The 23,246-nt window shown below is 38.4% G+C and overlaps 1 protein-coding gene across 16 annotated transcripts in view; it reads right to left on the bottom strand.

The window, feature by feature from the left end:
- Tjp1 (tight junction protein 1) overlaps positions 1 to 23,246 on the bottom strand; it is a 358,112-nt gene that overhangs the window by 26,683 nt on the left and 308,183 nt on the right. For all 16 annotated transcript variants that reach the window (XM_031386893.1, XM_031386891.1, XM_031386890.1 and 13 more), the window contains 10 exons: positions 21,379 to 21,503; positions 20,567 to 20,669; positions 18,032 to 18,308; positions 14,596 to 14,699; positions 13,890 to 14,058; positions 13,412 to 13,559; positions 6,901 to 7,040; positions 6,157 to 6,262; positions 3,500 to 3,650; positions 1,122 to 1,230 (listed from right to left, as the gene is read on the bottom strand). In XM_031386893.1, coding sequence (XP_031242753.1) covers positions 1,122 to 1,230; positions 3,500 to 3,650; positions 6,157 to 6,262; positions 6,901 to 7,040; positions 13,412 to 13,559; positions 13,890 to 14,058; positions 14,596 to 14,699; positions 18,032 to 18,308; positions 20,567 to 20,669; positions 21,379 to 21,503 — 1,432 coding nt within the window. The remainder of the gene's footprint in view (positions 1 to 1,121; positions 1,231 to 3,499; positions 3,651 to 6,156; positions 6,263 to 6,900; positions 7,041 to 13,411; positions 13,560 to 13,889; positions 14,059 to 14,595; positions 14,700 to 18,031; positions 18,309 to 20,566; positions 20,670 to 21,378; positions 21,504 to 23,246) is intronic.

The following is a 23,246-nucleotide window of genomic DNA, read 5'->3' on the forward strand; positions in this document are numbered from 1 at the left end:
TCAACATACAATACCTAGTCAATCCTCAATTCTCACTGTGTATCTGGAATTATTTCACTTGTTGTTCTTCAGTCATTTATGTTACCTCTAGAAGGGTATCTTAGTACCTTCACTGGGTGCATGATGAACTGATGCAGAAAAAGATGAGATTTGTCCCATCTCTGGTTCCTATTACAGCAAGCATTTAACTGATCTGCAAATGCTGTAAAGAACAATTTTGCTCCCCAACTCTTCCAGGAGACTTTGACTGTTCCCACTGAGCATGCTAAGCTGTGTATGGTGGTTCACTCCTGCAACCCCAGCACTCAAGAGGTAGACAGGAGGATCAGGTGTTCAAGAACAACCTCTTCAACAGAGTAAGTTCCAAGCTAAGTCGGCCACAAGAAGCACCCACCTCAAATAGAAAACACAAAAACAAACCAAAAATGGAGTGTTTGACCAAACTGCACTCCCAAACTGTTCATAGTGCCAAAGCTAAAACAAAAACAAAAACCCAGAAAGAAAAGTTACATATTCTTTAAATGATATTAACAATTCTATATATTGCTTAGGAAATACCAGTACAAAACTTGACCACTATCCACACAACCTTTTATATAATTCCAATAGCTAATAAGACAAATACTTTTCTGACTTATAAAGAATTGGCTGGCACTTGACTTAAATCATAATGGCTTAAATACTGATCGTATTTATCTTGCTGTTAATGAGCATAGTGTAAGACTATAGAACCTTAAATAAAATTAATAGATTAATTAATTCAATCATCCTCAAACTGTAATTATTTATTTTGAACAACATTTTTTAATTGTTCACTTTGTTTTGTAAAGAAACAGTCTCACCATGTAGCCGTGGCGGTCCTGGAACTTGGAATGTAGATCAGGTTGGACGCAAATCACAGATCTTTAAATTACCTCAAATCACCTACTTCTGCCTAGCAAGCAGGGAGACAAAATGCCTAGGCCACCATGCCAGGCTGTGAACTTATGATTCGCTTATGCCAGGCTCCTGAGTGCTGCGGTTATGGACTGCTACCATCCTGACCCCAATTTACTCTGAACACTGAACCAATCCCTCCAACTCCTCCAGGTTAACTCTCTCCATTCCAAACAAGATCTCACCATCCTTCTTCTTCTGAGCCAATATGGTCACTTCTTCACCTTTTGGGAGGTCGAGGAGGAAAAGGACAGCCTCTTCTCTTATGATATTTGTGAAATCTACATTGTTTACCTATTAAAATAAAAATTTTATAAATTTACACTAGCTGTTTTTAGGAATATAAATGTATTTACTTACTCAGAAAACAAGTATTTTAAGAGTCTAACTTGCCAATACTATATTTAATAGGGACTTTTTTTAACTTTGGAGAATATAAAATTCTCTAATTTAAAATAAGCACATATGAAATAAATAAGTTGAGCAAAAATGTAAATTCAGAGTAGTTACAATACTACCTGATATTAAGGTAATCAATTACAAATCTATGCAATTTAGACTCAAAATAACAATATTTATTCACTATCTCTAGATTTAAAATTCCATATTCATTCTACATAGGTACCATATAGCCTAACTTTTTTATTAATTGCTGAAAAGAAAACTATATACCAAAAAGAGTTAAAAAACCCAGACATGCATTATGGTGCCCTTCTAACAGCAACTTTGTAGTGCTATCTGGTTCTCAAGTCAGTATCTAATTGTATTAGTAAATTTCTAAGTTCCAAAATGAAGTTGATGTTAAATCTACCTGAGTGTCACCAATAACTGAGCAGAATTATAAGCAAGTGTAATCCTAACACCTTTAGTAAATTTTTCTCCATTAATTAAAAACAACAATAACAAAAAGGTCAAAAGGCAAATAGTCAAATGTTCTAATTACTTTCATGGAAAACCCAAAATGAGCTATTTAAGAAGCTGCTTTTAGATGATGTATTCCCTGATTCCTTCAAAACAGGATCAAGAGATAGGTAAGAAGTAAGTGCTGGAATTGCAAATACAGTCAGCATTATTACCATGCAGTGTTCAAATGCAACAGAAGTGCAGCAAGGGCAGATGATATTAGGAAGAACCTTAGACAATGTCAGAGGGAAACTGCTAAATCAGAGACGGTGCCATGACTCTTATATGCTTAAGTTTGAAGGGAAAGAAGGACAGGCCCCAAGAACAGGACATTGCTCAAGGTGAAGAAGACTCTGGCTGTGGGCTGCTCACTGAGATGAAGACTTGTCTCCAAAATTGCAGGTCAAGGCAGGGGTCACATGAGAGAATCTCCAGAAAGAATGTCTTTGAGGACTGACAAGCAAATGCTGCTAAGAAATCATAGAAACTGTGAGGTGAATTTGACTATGGTCAGTGATGGCAAAGAAAGAAGAAAGAAAGAAAGAAAGAAAGAAAGAAAGAAAGAAAGAAAGAAAGAAAGAAAGAAAGAAAGAAAGAAAGAAAGAAAGAGAGGAAGGAAGGAAGGAAGGAAGGAAGGAAGGAAGGAAGGAAGGGGAAGGGAGGAAGGAAGGAGGGGGAAAGGGAGGGAGGGAAGGAGGGAAGGAGGGAGGAAAGAAGGAAGGAAGAAAGAAGCAAAGAAGGAACTCAACTATCCTTTGAACTGGACAGCAGCAAAGGAGAGAAATGAGACTATGAGAAGCAGGAAGGAAAGAGGAAGAAATGTACAAAGTGCAAGACTGTAGAGCAGATGGGAGACTTTACTTCAGCAAAGGGAGGAGGAAGGCTGAAATTAGAAAGAGACCAGAATGGAGGAACCAAAGCGAGTAAGTAAGAAAACAGTAAGCACATAATCTACACTGGATAGACTGGTGTTCTTATTTTACCACTGGGACAGAGCTTACCTACCAGTAGCCAAACACATATAAAGAGGAGTGAGAGACAGATGAAGACAGCACCATTAGCAGGCAACACTGCCATGGAAAGCAGAGCAGAGAAAAGGGCCATTTGTAGATTACTTCTAGCCTAAGTTCTCCTGGCTTTTGCCAATGATCACCTTTCTTGTGGAGTTTGAAGGTTGAAAGCCAGGCAGCTTGCAGGTTTGCCTGATATCAACTCCATCCGTCCTCCTGGACGTGAGCACTATCTGAAATAAGGAGTCTGACAGGTCAGCATTTTTATGAAGACTCCTCACTCTCATGGGGAAATAATACCCACAATTGCTGGCTGGCAGTCTTGGACAGTCCAATTGTTTAACTAAACTTTTAAAAGACTATTTGGTAGACGGTAGAGGGATCTAAAATATGCTTTCGTTATAAGGTCTTTGAACAGCAATGACTTCAATAAAACATCTCTAACAACATAACTAAACAGCAAACAAGAGTAAAGACGGAATGGCAAGTGACCAGTCTAGACAAGCTAGATCTAACCAGTTCTTAATTTGAAACTTAGGTGGTTCAAGAGACTACATAAATTATAGTCTAATCACAACAGTAGGTCTGTTATGCCTGGCATCTGATGATCTAAGACTTTTGAATCCACATAAGATGATATACTGACATACCCTGAGAATTTGATCACCTTCCTCTAAGCCTTCTTTGGCTGCAGGGCTATCTTCTAGAACGCCAGCTACAAATATTCCGACATCATTTCCACCAGCTAGTCGCAAACCCACACTATCTCCTTTTCTGAATTTTACCAGTTTCATGCTGGGCCTGTTAAAACAGATATTTCATTTCAAACAGTTAAAAGTCATAATAGGCTGCTACAGCAACAGCTACATTCAGAATGGAATACAGGACCATCATTTCTAAAGCCTCCTACATAGCACTTATTTATTAAGTAGAACTTAGTACTAAAATCCAAAACCAGAGTTAATAGACCTTCTAATTTCTTATTAGAAAATAAGTTTTGAAATATCTAAATTTGATGGAGAAATAATGCTTTTTGTGACCACTCTATAATTTTTTCTTATAAACAATGTTTTCCCCTATTCTTACCCAAGTATATATGGTAAATTCCCAACAGCTAAAAAATAAAAGCAAAACCCACTTTTCTACACGAACTCCACTGAATAAATGAAAAGTCTCATTTAATATAAAGAAAAGAAAATATTCAGTAATTCTCTTACTATGAGAAATTTATAAGTAGTGTCTCGTATAATCTCAACAATCAAGACAGTGGATTTAAGTTTGGTCTTGGTGCTTGGCTCGTTGAAGTACTCTAACTTTCAGATAAGAACTTAGGTTATTCAGCAATTCTCGATTAGACCTACATCTGTCGCTGTCCCTTATGTCCCTAGGAAGAAGTGAAGGAACAGATGCATGCATGCCCCTCTATTACGCTGGGAGCAAACACTAAAGCACAACTTACAGAACAGCTGAGCAGAAAAGACACTGGGCAAAGTGCTCTACACTGCTGACTAAGCTCTCATTGTCGTCTCCATATTCCTAAGAATTAGTACCCCACTTTCACTATTCTGAATATGAAAAACAGAAAGGTCCCTTTCCTCTTAATTTATAAATTAATTACCAAATTGTTTGACTCTATCATCAAGTCACATAAATGAATAAATTAATTGAGGGAGAAATTTGGGTACTTTTGAAGTGACTAGTTAAAAATTGCCAATAGCTTCTATTAAAGTAATTAAAGTAAAATATTGTAAGTATAAAATATTCACCATTGACCTGGCTTGCTTTCTTCCTTCCCTTTCCCTTCCCTCTCCTGTCTCCTTTACTTTCCTTTTTTGGTTTTTCAAAACAGGGTCTCACTACATAGCCTTGGCCATACTGGAACTCCTTGGGTAGAGCAGGCTGACCTCCAATTCACAGAGATCTGCCTGTTTCTGCTGAGACTAAAGGTATGTGCCGCTATGTCAAGCCGTTTTGGTTTTCTTACCTGAAACTGACTAGCTAAAAATCAAAAGGCTACAGATTGGGCAGGTCATACTTAGTCAGGTCTCCTAGAACCCTCAACCACTCCCTGAAAGTATTTACCAGCTTTATAGTAGATGGTCTAAATCCTTTGGTTGTCCTGGTATCTTGTTTTCTAACCAAGTCAAAAGTATCTCACAGACCCTTCACCCCCAAAAAATTGGATCCACAGAGAGATCTTTTAAATATTTTCTTGAAAATCCTAGGTCCTTAGAAATCCTGGGCTAATCCTGACTAGTCCAGAGTGCCACAGGAAGGAGATGTAGCTGAGTGGATCTGCACTCAGATAAAGCAATGCTATACAGCAGCTTCCAGAAAATGACAGGTTTTATACTCTGCCTATCTGCATTATATCAACTATGTCCAACAATGAAACCCATCCATTTCTTTCCCCTCAAATCCACTATTTGAATTAAAGACTCTCAGAGCTGAGCCACTGATATTTCAGACATGCTCAAGTCCTCTTGGGCATCTGCTCTTCGGGGCTTTTATGGAGAGGCAGTTCTCTGATATCTTACTACAATTTTAAGGAATCTCAAGAATGAGTAATTTAATCACCCATTGCTAATACTAAAACTCTACTACTTACCTACTTCTGAAACTATCTGCTTCTGCCTAGGCACTGGGAAACAGCCCATGCATTATTTTCTTTATTTATTTTTTTGTACAGAAAATACTGAGGGCTGGTAGAGTTCTTGATCTATTGTACCTTAGGAAATCAAGTACTCTGACAACATGTACTTTTTATGATAAAAGCAACAGATTTATAGACTATGAAGGTTTAAAATTTGTTCACACCATTTTATAAAATCTACTTATAAAGTAGTAAATAAGTGGCATGGATTCTCAAATTAGTTCTGGAATACTTCTCAGTCAGAAATCATTTTCCTCTAGGCAGCACACTAAGATGCTCTTAGCTGAAACGGAAGGTGTGCTACTGACACTATGACTAGAGACTCGGTACATGTCACAGAACAGGAAGGCCACAATAAACAGACATCAGCTCAAAATGTCAGTGCTGACTAGCAAGTATTTATTTTTAAGTGCTAGGGCACAGAAAGCTCGTGGGCTTTCTGACATCTTAGTAGAAAACAAATCTTTACTCTTTAGTCACTGACCTAAGATCTAGCAAAGAAAAGATAGCAATAAAATAAACAATGGTTGCTTTGCTGTTGTTAATCATAGTACTACAAAGACTATACAATGCTATAGGAACATGACTTTCAATTCGCATGCTAACAAACATCTAATAAATACAAAGCTCAGTGTGGCTTGAAAATTACATTACCTAAGTATCCCATCTTCATGAGTTGAATTAGGCAGAACACCATCAGAAGGACTGACAGGTAAATCCACATCTGGTTGACCAACTTGAGCATACACAGGCTTTGGTTCTTGAAAAAGAAAAGAAAAGAAAAGAAAAGAAAAGAAAAGAAAAGAAAAGAAAAGAAAAGGTAAATTGTCGTGACTTATTAAGCCTGATGACATACTGACAGAAGGAAGAGTAACAGAAAAACAATTATCAAAGGGTCCACACATTTCTCTGCATTGCCATGTTCATTATACAAAGATGTCTTTTCTAATAGCCAAATTCCTGCCTGCCATTAGCCAACTAGAGTAAGACAGGTACAACAGAAGCAAACAGTTCCAGTATTAACCTAACTTTTGTTTTAAATGTTTGAAGGCAATCAATCTAATAGCCATCCCTGCAATACTATGTGATGAAGCCAAGACTGACTAACAGCTTGGCAAGCACTCTGGCACCCCTCAGGTCTGGAATATTTCTCTCTCTAATGAGCAGGGCTGGAAAATATCCTTCCTTACTGCAAGCAGCTGTTAAACATGAATAATTATACTTAGAAAATAAAAACATTCATGAAGTTTACAGATTTATACTCTTACCATAATGAGAAAAGCTGTATGTACATATAGAAAAATTCACATTGTTACCAATCCTTGAATCTTTAAAATCTTCCGCAAATGCTGACAGGTGCCTCACTCTGGCAGCTAAGGCTTTTTTGGTTATGCTTACCTGGAAGAGTGGGTGTCTGCTTCTCACTTTTTTCAACTGTAACTTCTTCCACTGCTTTGGGTGTATGATCATCTACATGTTTTACAGGAGTTGAGATGGCCCCAGGTTTAGACATCCGCTCTTCCTCTCTGCTCCGGAGACTAGTCATTACAATAAATACATGAAGAGAGTAAGGATGATTTTGAAAAACACTTCATGAGAACAGAAGAGGCAAGACAACTTTGGAACCAGGGAAAAGTTTCCAAAGTTAGTAATTGAAACTAGGACGGCAGATAATATGCATGTCTGACAGACATGGGTGCATGCACACATTAGCATTAAATATAGGCTCTGAGACATGTTTATCAACCACACTCTTCATTGTCCAGAAGCAAACATCAGGCCCTCCAAAGAGCTAGTAAGATCCTCCTAGAGACAGAAACATATAGATACGTGTGTATGTGTGAGTGCATGTACACATCATATGCATATTGTCACCAACACTGAGGTACGTACACATATGGAGGTCAGAGGACAGCTTTGTGGAGTCATCGCTCTACCACCCTCATGTGGAATCCACCAGGTAAAAAGTCCCTTTTACAACTGAACCATCCTGCTATCTTGTTTTGGTTGTTTTTTAGTTTGTACATAGCATAGCCCAATTGAATGAGGAACACTGGGTTGGCTAAAAGCTCTATAAAAAATGATTGTTAAAAATGGAATGGAGTCTAAAGAAATTTTTATACTTCACATTAATGAACTTACTAGAAATAGAGGCTCTGTAGTTTATCTACTATGTAAACAAAGTAGCAATAGAATCATCAGTGAGTAATATTAAGTGAAAACCTGTGAGTAAAATGGCTTAGAGACCCTGTAGGTAGATGTTTGCATCCATATGAGGGCTACTGTCAAATGGCTGTGCAGTACAAGGCTTCCAAATGAGATACCTCCCACAAATGTCCTTCCCAGACACTATAGACAGCAAATGCCCTGCAAGTTTATCTGGCAGCACAATGTAACTTCTCTGAACATCCAGTGAGCACACCCTTCCAATAAGGCTCCATCTGAGGCCCGAGAGCATAAGGCTGTACTGGCAGGCCTTCCATCTTAGGACATGAAGAACCAGTTGTCTGCACTTCTTGTATTTAGACTTAGCATCACTCCTAGCAGTCAATGCTTTGTAGCTCTGCTCCTTCTGTGTTTAGCTTCTTTACATTAAACTATTCCCATAAACCACGTTCACTCTCGTGATCATAGATAGCTATGCTGACAGGCTTTCTCTCATTATTTCTAAAACTCAAGTAAGCACCCACAGTCCATCCATACTGCAGACATCACTAAGTTATCCAGGCTTGCCTTGAACTTGCTCTGTAGTGATGTATCCAGACCCTGAATTTGGGATATTCTCTTGCCCAGTCTCCCAAGTAGCTGGTATCAGAGACCTAAACACCAGGCCTCTTATTAAAATTTTAGTAAGAAATAGTTAAAGAAAAACTTTAGGGAGCCCTTTCCCCACAGATGTCATTAGGCTTTTGACAGTGGTACAATTATCCTGTGCTCTGACAACATCTAGAGCAAATAGTTTGAGATGATCTGTGGGTTTTAGGAGTACCGGATCACAGTGATCTTAATTTCTCTCAAGGGCAACAGGAACATTCTACATTTCTTCATCTGTAAATAAGTTTTTTCATAGTTACCTTTTATATATAAACAGAAACTGACTTTTTCTTTTACAGAAACGTTTATTTTATGTGCATTAGTGTTTTGTCTAATATATGTCTATAGGAGGGTATCAGATTACCTGGAACTGGAGTAATAGACTTGTGAGCTGCCATGTGGGTGCTAGAAATTAAACCCAGGTCCTCTGGAAGAGCAGCCAGTGTTCTAACCACTGAGCCATCTCTCTGCCCCTGAAACTGACTATTTTCACATTTCATATTTTGTCTATCTTGGTTCTGAGTAAGGAGAAAAGCTTATCACTATGCCTTCCACCAGACTACCCTGATCATTTCATCGGATGAAAGGATTCATCTGCAGGAAGCTGCATAAACCGAAGATCATCACGTTAAGCCAATCTCATAAAGAAAAAACCACTATGCTACCTTTTTCCATGTGGAACCTAGAGTGGTAATATACACATCAAAATAGCAAGGAGACCATCTGGAGAAGGAAAAGGGACAAGGAGGAAGGCTATGACAGGGAAGGATAATGGAAGTATGAATGTGGTCAACCTATGTATTTCAACAAAAATGTCATTATAGGACACCACATTGTACAACAAATAACACATTAAAAAATTCTTATTTATGCTCTGTGGTGGTCTGAAAGAGAATGCTCCCATAAACTCACATATCTGAATACTTTATCCCCAGTTGATGAACTATTGGGAAGGACTGGGGTCAGTCCCCTCCTTGCAGCTGGTTTGAGATGGGTCTTTTTGTTGTTTTGTCACGTGTACATGTGTCATGCTCGTCGGTGAGCATCTGGGGACTCTCTAGTCTCTATCTATCTCTCTCACCTTGTTATATAGGAGAACTAGGACACAACTTTACATGGGCTCCTGGAATTTGAACTCAGATCCCCACTTACACAGCAAGAGCTTTACCCACTGAGCCATATCAGGACTTGAAACTGCTACTACCTCCACAACAAAATATAAAATTCAAGATTCTCAGAGAATTCTAATGCTGTGTATGGACTATAACAGTTTTAAGGCCTGGATCCCAAATATAACCTCTTGGCACAAGATCTGAGTTTAAGTTGGCAATGATTTGCTCATACACACAATATCCCCACCACATGTGGCTGGGTCATAAGCTGTGTCGGCAAATGATGCTCCTGAACTCCAGGTTTGGTAAAGGCATTTCTTTCAGTAGTAACAAGAATATTTAAAACAGTTACAAACGCTTTTCTTTTTTTTTTTTTCTTTTTTCTTTTGGTTTTTCGAGACAGGGTTTCTCTGTGTAGCCCTGGCTGTCCTGGAACTCACTCTGTAGACCAGGCTGGCCTCAAACTCAGAAATCCGCCTGCCTCTGCCTCCCAAGTGCTGGGATTAAAGGCGTGCGCCACCACTGCCCGGCTTCAAACTCAATTTTTTTGAAAGCAGCACTTTCAACTACTTTAGAAACAACTACTTTCAATTAAAGAGGATATACTCTATTTAAATATAATTTTTATGTAACTCTAAGTCAATGTCTTTGGTCTCTGGTGAGCTGTCTGGTTCATAAAATAAATGAGTGTAATACAAAATGTAAATAAGAGCTTTTACTTTAGACATTGTCATTACTGTTCCTGTTTATATTTGACTGTGGACATCACAGAACTGGTATTACATATAAAAATACTTAAAGCTTCTAAAAGGGAAAAAAAGTCATATTATTTGAAGATAATATTAATAATAATTAGTTGAATTTTCAAAATGAGGTTACATATGCCAAGTTGTTAGAAAGACTAAATGAAAAGCAAAATAGCAAAAGGAACTTTCTATCAAATTAACAGTATAATGAGATTCCATCTTACCATTAATATTAATAGCTACCTACTGTCAAGAAAATAACAAGAGAAGGGCAGAGGAGTAGGGTACACCTTTAAACCCAGCACTTAGGAGACTGAAGCCAGGCCAGCATGTCCTACATAGTAAGACCTTCCCCCATAACAGCAATGACGGTAGGAAAAAAAGAAAAAGAAACAAGTAGCCATGATTCAGGGGAAAGGGTGTTCAACCTTTGACACTGCAATATCTACAAATTTACAAAGTTCACACTCAAAGGAATGTGTAATAGTTACCCAAAAAAGTTCAAATAAAAAAAAAAACCACACCAATTCTACACAAACAAAACAAAAAAACCTATCAATCACTATGAAAATGAGCACAGATTCCTCAAGACCTCAAGAAGTTTAAAACTGAACTTCTGTACAACCCAGCTGAATCCTTTCAGATATAAAGCCAAATAAACCAGATGGCTGCATCACAACATTATTCACAACAGCCAAGTTAAGGAATCAGGCTAGGTGCCCATCAACAGATGAGAGGATAAAGTCAAAGACTGTCTATATCTGTTGTGTGCCTCCCTCCCCCTTCTCCCCATGTCTGACTGTCTGTCTGTCTGTCTGCCTGCCCCCCCCCCCCGCACACACTATAAAGTTCAATTCACTCATAAAGAATAAAATCATGACATCTACAGGAAAATGGACAGAAGTGGAAATCATGTTAAATGACATAAAACAGACTCATAGACAAGTATTTCATGTTTTCAGTTATGTGGATTTTAGTGTGAGAAAAAAAAAACCTTAAAGGAAAGAGGATAAGTAGGGAGGTAGAAGGTGAAAGTAGTAATGGAGCAAGGTCTAGTGCCTGGGTGCTATATGCTGATAAAAGTAACAAACCAAACAACAAGAAAACAAAGACTCAGAATTATTTACAAAGTAGGTACATTTTTGAAATTCTGATACTACTATTCCTTTTTAGCAGTTTCTGGGTTAAATGATGTGCTAAGTTATGACTGCCCCCTCAATGCACCCACCAGAGATGTTAGCACTATTTCCATGAGAATGCTGTGGCAGAATGCCATTCAAGGTAAAAGGGACTTTATAGAATAGATAGCTTACATCAGGTAAAAACAATCCAAAATAATAAACCAATTTTGCATTTGATATACCATAATAATCCTTTAAAGACCATTTCAAGCAAAATAAAGACTGAGATTCACATAACAGACCCAAAGCTTGGAGTGTACCAAGGATGGATGGAGTTCATATACCTAAAAGCTAAACAAGATGTAATGACAGCAACCAAATATCCTCTGTTGCTACTCAAGTAAAGACAAATACCTTTATAAATGCGCAGCTTTAACAGTACTTTGTTTTCCTTCTTGATACAGGGTCTTATGTGTCCTAAGCTGATCTCAAACTCAGTGTGACGACTAGTTTGTGTCAACTTGACACAAGCTAAGAGTCATCTGAGAGGAGGCAACTTCGCCTGAGAAAATGCCTCGGTAAGATCAGGCTATAAACAAGTCTGTAGGGCATTTTCTTAATTAGTGATGATGAGGGAGGACCTAGCCCCATTGTGGGTGGTCTGATCCCTGGGCTAGTTATCCTGGATTCTATAAGAAAGTAGGCTGAGCAAGCCATGAGAAGCAAGCCGGTAAGCAGCACTCCTCTAAGGGCCTCTGCCTCCAGGTTCCTACTGTGCTTGAGTTTATTCTGATGATGAACTGTGATGTAGAAGTGTAAACCAAATAAATCGTGACCATGGTGTTTTATCACAGAAATTGTAACAGTAAGACACTCATTATATAATTTAGGATGACCCTAAACTTCAAATTTTCCTGTCTCTGCCTCTACAGTGCTAGGATTACAAGTCTCTAATATGTAGTTTTAGTGGGGGCATCAAACCCAGGAACTTATGCATGCCAGACAAGCACTCTACCAACTGTACAACACACCAGCCTAGGTACTACTGTGTTTAATAAGCATTTCCAAAGCTCTCAGTCTTCTCTCTTGCCTGCTCACTTTCCTACTCTGTAGTCTAGTTCACAGCCCTTCTTCATTTGATTCCTCTTAGCAACTTCTGTGACTTCTGAAGTTTTGAGTAACATCTGTATGCAGATAAATCTCAAGTCAACACTTTCTAGCTCTAATCTGTCTCTTCAGCTATGAGATTGATTTTTTCTCTTTAACGTGATACAGTCACAGTAAAATTATATGTATTTAAGGTGTTTGATATGTCTGCTTGGATGTATGTACATCACTGGAAATGACCACAGTTAAATCTCCTCAAATATAAATTTGGTATATGGTGAGAATACTTAAGGTTTTACTTTACGGTGACTACAGTCACTGTCCATTAGGCATCCTTTGCACTCTCTGATAGCATCTCCCTACTACTTTTCCTTGCCCAGCCTTTTTTCCTCTCTTTCTGTGAGTTTCAAGCGTCTCTGCTTCCAGAGGCAAGCTCACTCATGTGTTTCTCTGTACCCTGAATAATTTTGGGTATGTCTATGTTACTGAAAGTGACGGAGTTCCTCCTTCCACTGAATAATTATTCTATTACATATGTATGTCTCTGTGGTTTTATCCATGAAAGACAGGCTAGCTCTTCACTGTGGTTACTGTGAATAAGAGTCTATCCGAGTGTAGAGTTGTAGATATCTCTTAAGGATGGTCATTTTCTCTCTTCCAGATAGACACTCAAAAAGAGGGTCATATTGTGATTCTAGTCTTAATTTTCTGAGGAAAAACTATCTTCTCCAGTGGCCATAAGGTAGAACACAGCCATGTCTACATATTTTTATAGTGTTAATAGCTGCTTCTGTGCTACCAGGCAGAGTTGAGCACTAACAAATACTTCCTTGGATTGCCTACCTATTAAATGTACTACCTGGCATCTTGTTTTAAAAGGAAAAAAATGACTGTCTTCTATTTACACAAGTTTTAAACTGAGGATGAAAAATAGACACAATCTTAAATAAGAGAAAAATGTATCTCCTAATTTTATTTATAAGTAACTCTAAATGTATTTTGTCTTTACCTGCCATTGCTGGGCTGCTGTGGAGACTGTGTGGAATGATCAGAGGGTTCTGACCGTTGATCAGGAGATCGTGACTGGCTACGGCGGGGAGGCCTGTCATGCGAGCGACCTGAATGGTCTGATGCTAGTGACTGAATTTCTGAAATGTCTGTTAAATAAAAAGAAAAACTTCCCATGAAATGACTATACTAAAAAATTCTAGTAATATTATAATTGAGCTAAGAGTATATTTCACATAAGATGATTTAAACATCAATATCATCTCCAGTGATCACCAAAACTGCAACAGTGAATGATCTACAAAGTAATTGTGTGTAGTGACAACAGACTTAAACATACACACAAATGTACATGCAAAATTCAGATTTTTGAAGGTATCTCTCCTGTAGAAAAAAATATTATTCCACTCAAACATATCCAATCCTCATATACTTTAAGAAAGAAATCAGTGGGACCCTCCAAACAGAACTATACTCACCATCTCTTTCAGAGGCATTAGCAGAATGGATACTATCTGAAAGATCAGGGACATTCAGTAAGGTAGCCCGCTCATCTCTTTGCACTACCATTTTCAACTTGCCTTTAGACCTTTCTATCAATGTTTTTGCATCTGTCAGTGACATATTTTCTGTCACAGTACCATTTATCTGTAACAGAAAAGAAGCTATAGGTTGAAAAGTAAACAACAAAATACAAACTAAAACTTAAGTCTGATCTGTTACAGGTAAGGACAAATTCCTCAGATCACTTGAAGACCTAATACTACCTTTACACTTTCCTAAATCATCAAAAGCATTCCTATAAGCAAACTAGAAAGTATTTCAATAGTGTTTAGAACAATTATCAAAATTATCCTGGTGGCCGGGAGGTGGTGGCGCATGCCTTTAATCCCAGCACTTGGGAGGCAGAGGCAGGTGGATTTCTGAGTTCAAGGTCAGCCTGGTCTACAGAATGAGTTCCAGGACAGCCAGGGCTACACAGAGAAATCCTGCCTCGAAAAAAACGAAAAAAAATTATTATTTGCAATAATTAATTCTCTCAGGTTAACCCCGTACCTCATAGGGGCAGGACAAATGCTGATTATTCTCTATAGCAAAACTGCTCCACATACAAGCAGATATTACATGATAACTCTAAACTTTGTTTCCTATTTCAGTTGATTATAATATAAAATATAACAATACCTTCAAGACAACATCTCCTTCTTGAATGTTACCATCTCTTGCTGCCAAACTATCTTGTGAAATTTCTTTTACAAATATATGGCTGGCCAATCGAAGACCATATTCTAGAAGAATACAGATAAATATCTTTAGTTCAAAGTCCTAAGACAATTAAGTACAGTTTAAATTGTAAGATTTATAATTATTGTCCTTATGAACCACCCTGCACCAAAAGCTATTATCTTTAAATCACTGAAAAGTATACAGTCAAGAAAAAGCAAAATAAAGCATGGTTCAAAGAAATGACACTATCTTATTGTCCCCATCTTACTGAAAAGGATAAGGCCTAAAAGAGGTAACCATTTTTTTTTCTGATTATGTGATGACACACTAACTTCTTGTAATGTATAAAGAATACAATCTTTCGAGTGAACTGCTTGAGGCAAAAGAAACTCTGAAGACCAACAAGGCTTTTGATGACTGCTATGAATCAATTATTAGTTTTCTTTCCCCTCACTCCTAGGTGTGTACAAACCTCTACTGAAGAAACTTAAAAGCTTTAGTATATCCTACTACTAACAGATGTAAGAATGAATATGCAGTGCTCTCATTTATGCAACCTACAACACACCCATGAGATGGTCATCTGTGGGCAAGTAAGGGATTAAAGAAATGACAAAAAAGTAAAAGACAAAACTGCAAGTCAGGTGTGGTAGAGCACACACATGAGGCTCACATTCACTGGCGGAAACAGAAAAGGACTGTATAGACCATACAGTGAAGACTATCTCAGTAAAGACAGACAAAACAAAAGCTGTAACTATCAGTCCTGTGTCAACAGAAAAAGAAATGTATCTGTGAAAAGAAAAGGGAGGGAGGACTTTCACTGTTTTAAAAGAAATAAAATTCAAGAAAAACCCAAACTTAAAAGCCAAGATGAACAAACAGGTTTTAATGTAGGATAAAGTATGAAGCCTGTAGTGCAAGAGTCTAAATGTTCATCTCAGTTACAGATTAACGTAAGGTAAATATGCAAAGAATATCCACACAGAAGCAGAACTAGCATCAGAGTAGGACAGTAATGACATCAGGAGATTCAGACAGGCAATGTTAAAGGCTTTGAAAACAGCAATTTCATCACAGAAAAACACAGGACTAAGGACATATCCTTATTCACAATGAAAAGGTTACAACTGAGCTGGGTGATAGTGGTGCATCTTTTAAGCCCAGCACTCGGGAGGCAGAGGCAGGTGGAGGATCTCTGTAAATTCAGGGCCAGCCCGGGTCTACACAACTAGTTCTAAGACAGTCAAGACTACACAAAGAAACCCTGTCTCAACAAACCAAAGCAGAGTGTGTGTGAGTGTGTGTGTCTATGAGTCTGTGTGTGTTACAAAGGGCTGTATGCACAACTTTAATCTAGTACCTGAGAGGCAGAGGCAGACAGTTGAATCTCTGTGGGTTCAAGGCCAACCTGGTCTACATAGTGTTCCAGGAAAGCCAGAGCTACACAGTGAGACCCAGTCTCAAAACAAAAGGCTATAAATATCAATATACAGATGATGCCAAAATATTCCTTGTATATCAGCTTATTCCTTTATTCTAGGCATTTCTTTGGGTACATAGTAACTATATCCAACCACTACAAATTAAAGAAACAGATTAGATAGTCTCTGCACCTTGGCAACTTAAGATAGCAGAGCAAAAGATGTAACCATAGTAATTTACTAGTGCAAGGAAGTACTAATGCACAGTAGTTTACTAGTGCAAACATGGGACCAAATATGCACTATCTATCAGGGTCAGAGAAGGCCTTTATAAGAAAGAAATACCAAAGCTAAAACTTCACCTAAGAAACGCTAAAACTAAACCTGAATGAAGAGTGTGTTATGTGCAGGAGGCTGGGGGTGTTCAAAACAAATACACCAAAGGGTGAAGGAAAGAATATGGCAGGTGTGATGAAGTCCTAAATCTAGGATAACTGACACTGATACAAACACAAAGAAAAGCAATTAAGACGGAACCTTTAGAAAACAGTCTACAAGCGAGCGGGGCCAGCAGAAGGTCCTGAGTTCAATTCCCAGCAGCCACACACATGATAGTTCAAGGCCATCTGTACAGCTACAGTGTACTCATATACATAAAATAAAAATAAATCTTCAAAAAAAAAGAAAAGAAAACAGTCTACAGAGTTCAGTGGAAGGGATAGACCCTGAGATCAGACACAAAACTGACAAAGTCCACTGAAGAGACAGACAGCAGCATCCTGGAAAAGAAGAAGAGCAGTAGACAAAAACAGAAGTGAGACAATAAGGTAGTCTGCTGGGAGTAGGACATGTTCACTATACAAGCAAGAGATGTCAAGGAAAAGTACTATATCAGCTATACTTACCTGACTGAGAAAATGGATTGACAGGAATATAGTCAAAAAAATATTCTTTTGAAACACAAAAGATAAAACCAAGAATAGACTGTGATTCCCTTGAACATGGTGTGGCTGATTCTAAGGAATCCCTCTGGACAGCTGAGTATGTCTAAGCTGGGCAGAGTGTCCTGATGTAGACTAGAAGGAGGTAGTGAACTGAGCCGTGCAATGAGGTCTCGGGGATACATGAGACTGCTACACAAGACAGAAAACAAAGTTCTTGGACAGAAACTAGATAGAGCGTTAAAGGTAGAAGTATGGAAATGAAAAGAAGTGTGGACCTCAGAAAGATGAGAATTACAACAATCCAAAGAAGACATTGTTCTAACAGTTAGCGCAGCTGCAAAGCAGTGTCACCCAGGCTTGGATTGCCTGTGAATGACTCTGGGCTGGGAGGCAGGCATTAGAAGTGAAGCCCAAGTGTGAGGGAAGGAGCACCACCAAGAGCAGGCTGCCCGTAGAAGTGGGCAAGGCATGTCAGTAACAGGACCGTGAGCAGGTTACACCAAAGGTCACCTTCAAAACACTTTCTCCACCATTTTTAAAACCAAAGTCACGAGCCCTTCATAACCACAAGCCAGAGAGATCAAAGAGTCATTTAAAAAACTAACAGTTTGGTGAAGTGAGAGAGTAGAGAATTCAGTTTAAGAACATCAATCTTCCATTTACAAATGAGCCATCTCTCCCCTCCAAGTAAGCCCTCAGATTTATTTCCATGGTCATACTACTATTGATCTGACAGTAAAGAGAAACACAGCATTTCAACTGAGTACTGGTGCAACATTTCTTGCTAGCACAATCAGAATTTGGCTGTTTCTGTTCCAATAACACCAAAATTCAACTAGAAGTTTGTGCCAACAAAATGATTTGAGAAAATGTTCCAAAACATCCAATGTCTATCTTACCAGGATTTGACTCCTAGCAAGACAACATGACTAGAAAGAGAAATGGAAAAAAACTGGTAATACAGTCGTTGTAAATATTAAACTAACTTTAAAAGTCTCACATGAGAACAATGAGAATTAGTGATACCTTCATTCTTCCGAGACTTCACCAATGTGACCTTGGTGGGTTTGGCGGGTTGACTGGAGGCCACTGATCGCCTGTCTGAGCGAGGGGACAGGCTCCGCTCCCTGCTTGCGCTTCTATCCCTTGCCCAGCTCTTCTCGCTCCTTCTGTTAACTAAAGCACCACGGCCACTTCTTGGATCATGTACTTCCTCGTCATAACTATCATCTTCATTATCAGACCCCGGTTCAGGATCTGGATGACTTACAGGGATCTGAACTTTCTTCTTCCTTCGGATGGTCTACAAATAAAGAGATAAGAAACTGAATGATATTCATGCACTCTCCATTCCTAAAAGAAGCATACATTTCCCTTGACTAACATTAACTTCAGTAAATACAGAGATAACATAGTAAGCACACCAATACATTTCCAAAATGGCTGTTTTTCACTCTTAATAAACAGATCTGGCTAAACAGTAAATTTACTAAATCCTTCCAGAATTTATAACAATTTTCCAGTTGTTAAGAATCACAAGCTTATAGGGAATATACTTGTGTGGAATGAAGGATTAAAACTATACTCTAAACATACCACATATCTTATGAACACTTGGTAACCAAAACTACAATAAACTCACAAGCCTGATCTCATTCCTTAATCAAAATTTGATAGTGCATCATTATCAAGATCTGTAATTGTCCCAACATATTGCTTAGTGATACATTTATTTATCACAAACTAATGCACAACTTACTTGGTATGAGCTCATGAGCTGAGCATACTTCCCCAACACAAACTGTCTTGTGTCTCTGTGTTGGTCCAATTTATAACTTCTCATTCTTGCATTCATTTTCAATGTTCCCTGTCCACTCATTTCTTTGTTTCTAAGTTCCAGATCTATATGCATCTTCTGAATGTGCAGTTCTGTAATCCTGGAAGCCGCCTGGCTCCCTCACACTGGTACACTGGGTCTCCTGGGGGCCTACAAGAACTTCTTGGGGAACACTTGTCTTCTTCTGACACCTTTAGCCACTCAAACTTTTGGCTCACTTCTGATTTCTCCATCTGCTTCTGTTTTCTCAGGGCTTCGCTTGCAGTCACATGTAAATGACTTTCTACTGGTTTCTTCCCCTCACCTGCCATGTGTTTTGACACAATAAAAGATACTTCTCATTGATTAGGCCATCTATAAACTCATTAGTACTACTAGCAGCACTCTTGCTGCTGTTTAGCAAGCCTTTCGTCTGCATCTTGTTCTCTCTCAATGAAACTGCCTAACACAGGTTTTTTTCATCACTCAAGAAGGTCTTGGTTCCTTGGTCTGCTTTAGTCAGTGTCCTTTTAGACCAACCCGCTTCTAAAATCCCTTCAATATGTCTCATTTACTTAATACTTTTTTCTTGTGCTCTCAGAGTTCAAGTGGACCAGCTCTGTATGTGAATAAAACCTCAGCATTAGGGTGTGTCCTCAATGACACCCACTTCCAAGAGGTTTCCTTGTCGGTTACCATCTTGTGTGATGTGTAGCTTTAATCTTTAATCTCTCCTAAATTACTTCAAATCTGCTCCACTTGATAAATGCCTAATAATCTTGTCTTGCTATTTCCTTCCAAATTGTATTTCTTTCATGGATAAATACATTCTAAGGCTGAATCAACACTAAACATTGTTGCTTCCTACTATCCAGACTAGCCAGAGTGGATCTTTTTGGTGAAAACAAACACACACTGTTTGAAATTGGACGACATGTAGCAAGAGAAGCCAGCAAGTAAGAAAGACAAACTCTGTGCTGCTGAGAACAGAGAAAAGACAGATGCTTTCTTCCCTCCCCATCTGTCTCACCTCTATTGCAATCTGCAGCACCTTATACAGAAGTCATACTCTCTGTATGCATAAACTGGGCACGCTAGTGCTTCCAGCAATCTCAGACTCTGCCTTTAAGACAATAACTTGAAATACACCCTAAACAACCCTTTTTCAGGCAATCTTAGCTTCTTTCTCCTTAAGACATCAGAGTTAACAAAGTGGTTAACAAGAGTTAACAAAGGTTAATAGTGTGGGGTCAGAGAAGGAAGGTAAAGTGTTCCCTGTAAACAAAGCTCAGATGAGAAAGGAGGGCCACAGGCACTTTCGCACAACTTGTCAAGATCCAGGCTAATGTAAGTACATAAAGGAGACAGCAGCATTAAGCCATGAGACTCCACCCCCTCTCCTTTTATAAATGAAAACGTCAATCTGAACTTAGGACATAGAACATAGGACAGAAGAGTAAGAAGCACTCACACTCATCAACAACTGACTTTGGAACTGACTTCATTCACTTAAAGGTGAAGAAGATGGTGCGGTGTCCCACACCGTTAATCCCAGCAGCACCTGGGAGGCAGAGGCCAAAGGATCCTGGTCTACAGAGTGTTCCAGGACAGCCAAGACTACCCAGAGAGACCCTTTCTGAAAACAAAGGAAGGGAGACTCAAAGATGGGGGAGAGGAGAATCAATACCAAACAAGTATCAAGAGTAGTTGATACTTCTGCTAAACTGAACATAAAATATACTCACAATTTTTGCGTTTTTTCCACTTTTCCTTAGCTGCTGAACAGCAAAAGCATGTTCAACATTATCCATTGAAACTCCATTAACCATTGCAACTCGGTCATTTTCTCTGAGAGAGGAAAGAACACCAGAAAAAACATGTTAAAGAAAAGCACGTAGGACCTCTCTAAAGTCTTTGTTGACTGACAGGTTAATCAGTCTGCTTGTCTTTAGAACAATGATAGAGCAGCATCAGCTTTCACTGTCAGCTCCTTCACAAGAGCATTTAGCAGGCAAGTAACACCATGACAGCAGTTCCCTTCCCTTTTGAAAAGGACCGTGTTTCCCCAACCACCTGAACAGAACAGGCACTACAACAAACAAAAAAAAATCACTGGTAGCTAGCTAGATTTGAACACTAGGTGAAGCTAGTCACCCAACTAACAGAGATACTGTCTTTAAACATTGTCTTTCTCCTTTTAAATATCTTTGGATCCTTCTTATTATAGTCTCAATTTTCCCTTCATGCTCTTCTTACCATCTGTACTGCACTAATCTCCTTAGTATAGACTTCCCTGTGAGAGGCCCTCAAAAGCTAGTTCCACCTAAACGAGTTACAAATTCTCCTTCAGCCTCTACCTGGCTGCTGCTTGCATCACTGATAAAGATTTCTTAAGCATTAAGTGTATATTCACTTGAGGGGAAATACTAAGTAAGTACAGTATGGGGTGTAAGGAATCTGGAATCACTAACAAAACAGGTCCATGACTAAGGACAAAAACAATGAGTGTGGGGAGAAACAGGAGACACAATACAGTACAGACAGATCACACACTTACTGTAGCTGTCCTTCAGCTGGCCCTCCTTTTAGCACATCAGAAATCACTATGGAGGTTTCCCCACTCTGAAAATGAGGATTATCTCTTCCACCAGATATTGCAATTCCAAATCCAAACCCAGGAGCCTAAAAACAGCAATTACAGAAAAAAAGTTGTGTTAAGGACAACAAAATTGCTCAACAGCACAAATAATGTAGAAAACTATAAATTATAATTTTATTGCATCTGTGATTTGTATTCACTTGATGGTTATGCATTACAGTCATCAGTCCATTCTATAAGAATGAATGTTCCAGTAAATTATACACCAGACAGAACAATATTAAAATGTCGACAGCATAAATATTCCATAAGCACTAAACTGACTTTAAAACTCTGAGCAGTAAGATCCTGAATGATTTTTGATTATCAGGTAGAATCCTAAAGGAACAAGCAGAACCCAGTGTGATCATCACTAACACTGATACCTGGTTCAGAAAGGACAGACTTAATTCATAAACCATCTGTCATTTCACACAATACAAAGGGCACTTTAAAAATCAGGTGTTAGGTATTTCAACTTCCTTCAATTATTCAACAAATCTCAAAAGGAAATCTCTACACAGCAACACACATGTCCTACATATGTTGTATGTATAGGAAATGTTCCACATTATCAATCTTTTTTTTATATTTCAACTAAATAAATTGTTACAAAGAAACTGTTCTGAAAGAACTAAAGTTTCTATAACTGACTCAATGGCTCAGTACAGAAAAACAATCCAACTATTTCTAAGTGTGAGGACTGCACTGCAACCCTGCTTCTGAACATACAGCATAGACACTCTGCACTGCGGACGCCATTGTGCCCAGGAGATGACAACACCTGAAAACGTCAGTTCAGACGCAGTTGTTACTACAAGTGTTTTACTGTACATAAAACTTTCTGCTCTTACAGACACACATTGCAATCACAAGACCCAAATACTTTACCATTATTTGTCAGCATTTAAGCATCAAATTAGTCTATCTTTGGGTTGTATTGGGTTAGAATATTTGATTTTAAAATTTGTTTGAGCCAGGTATAATTGTACAAACATGTAAGTCCACTACAGGGGAAGTGGAGGCAGGTGGGTCAGAAGCTCAAGGTCATCTTTGGCCTTGTCTTAATCTGTGTTGCTGACTTGGATTTCATTTAAAAAAAAAAACAAAAAAACTCTTCAGGAAGTTCTGGTTTAGAATTAGGACTGAATACCCATATTGACAACATATGAGGATAACACCTGGAATTGACATCTACCAGATACTTTCTAAAAATATGTCATTATTTTTAATTGCTAAATACTCATTATATAGATATAGTACATTTTCATTAGCAAATGGGTATTTGAGTTATTTCTACTTCTGGCTATTATAAATAAAGTTGCTGTGATCATTCACATGTTACTCATTAAATGAATATCTGTTTTTACTATCAGGTATATTTCTGGAAGTGGGATTATGGGTCACATGGTAGCTATATAGTAAAGTTCTGAGGCATTCTTCAATTGTTTTATACGATGGCTGCATCGTTTTACATTAATATCAGCAGTGTATGAAAGGATCAATTTGTCTCTACTCTTATCAACACTTTCTACTGTCTATGCTTGCAGCCATGCTAACAGTTATGATGGGAGAGCTCACTGGGCTTCAGTGGTGCATTTCCTTGATGAGTAACGATGCTGAGCATCTCTTCACTGTGCTGTTTATTTACAGATCTCTGAAAAAGTCTAGCCAGATCTTTTGCTCACTTCTCATCTGAGTTACATATTTGTATTACAGAGTTGTAAGAGTGCAGGTAACAACAGACTTCAAAAAAAGTCCTTATCAAGAAATGTTCTTGTTCTGTG

The sequence above is a fragment of the Mastomys coucha genome, unplaced genomic scaffold, assembly GCF_008632895.1.
Source record: "Mastomys coucha isolate ucsf_1 unplaced genomic scaffold, UCSF_Mcou_1 pScaffold21, whole genome shotgun sequence".
NCBI classification, from domain to species: Eukaryota; Metazoa; Chordata; class Mammalia; order Rodentia; family Muridae; genus Mastomys; species Mastomys coucha.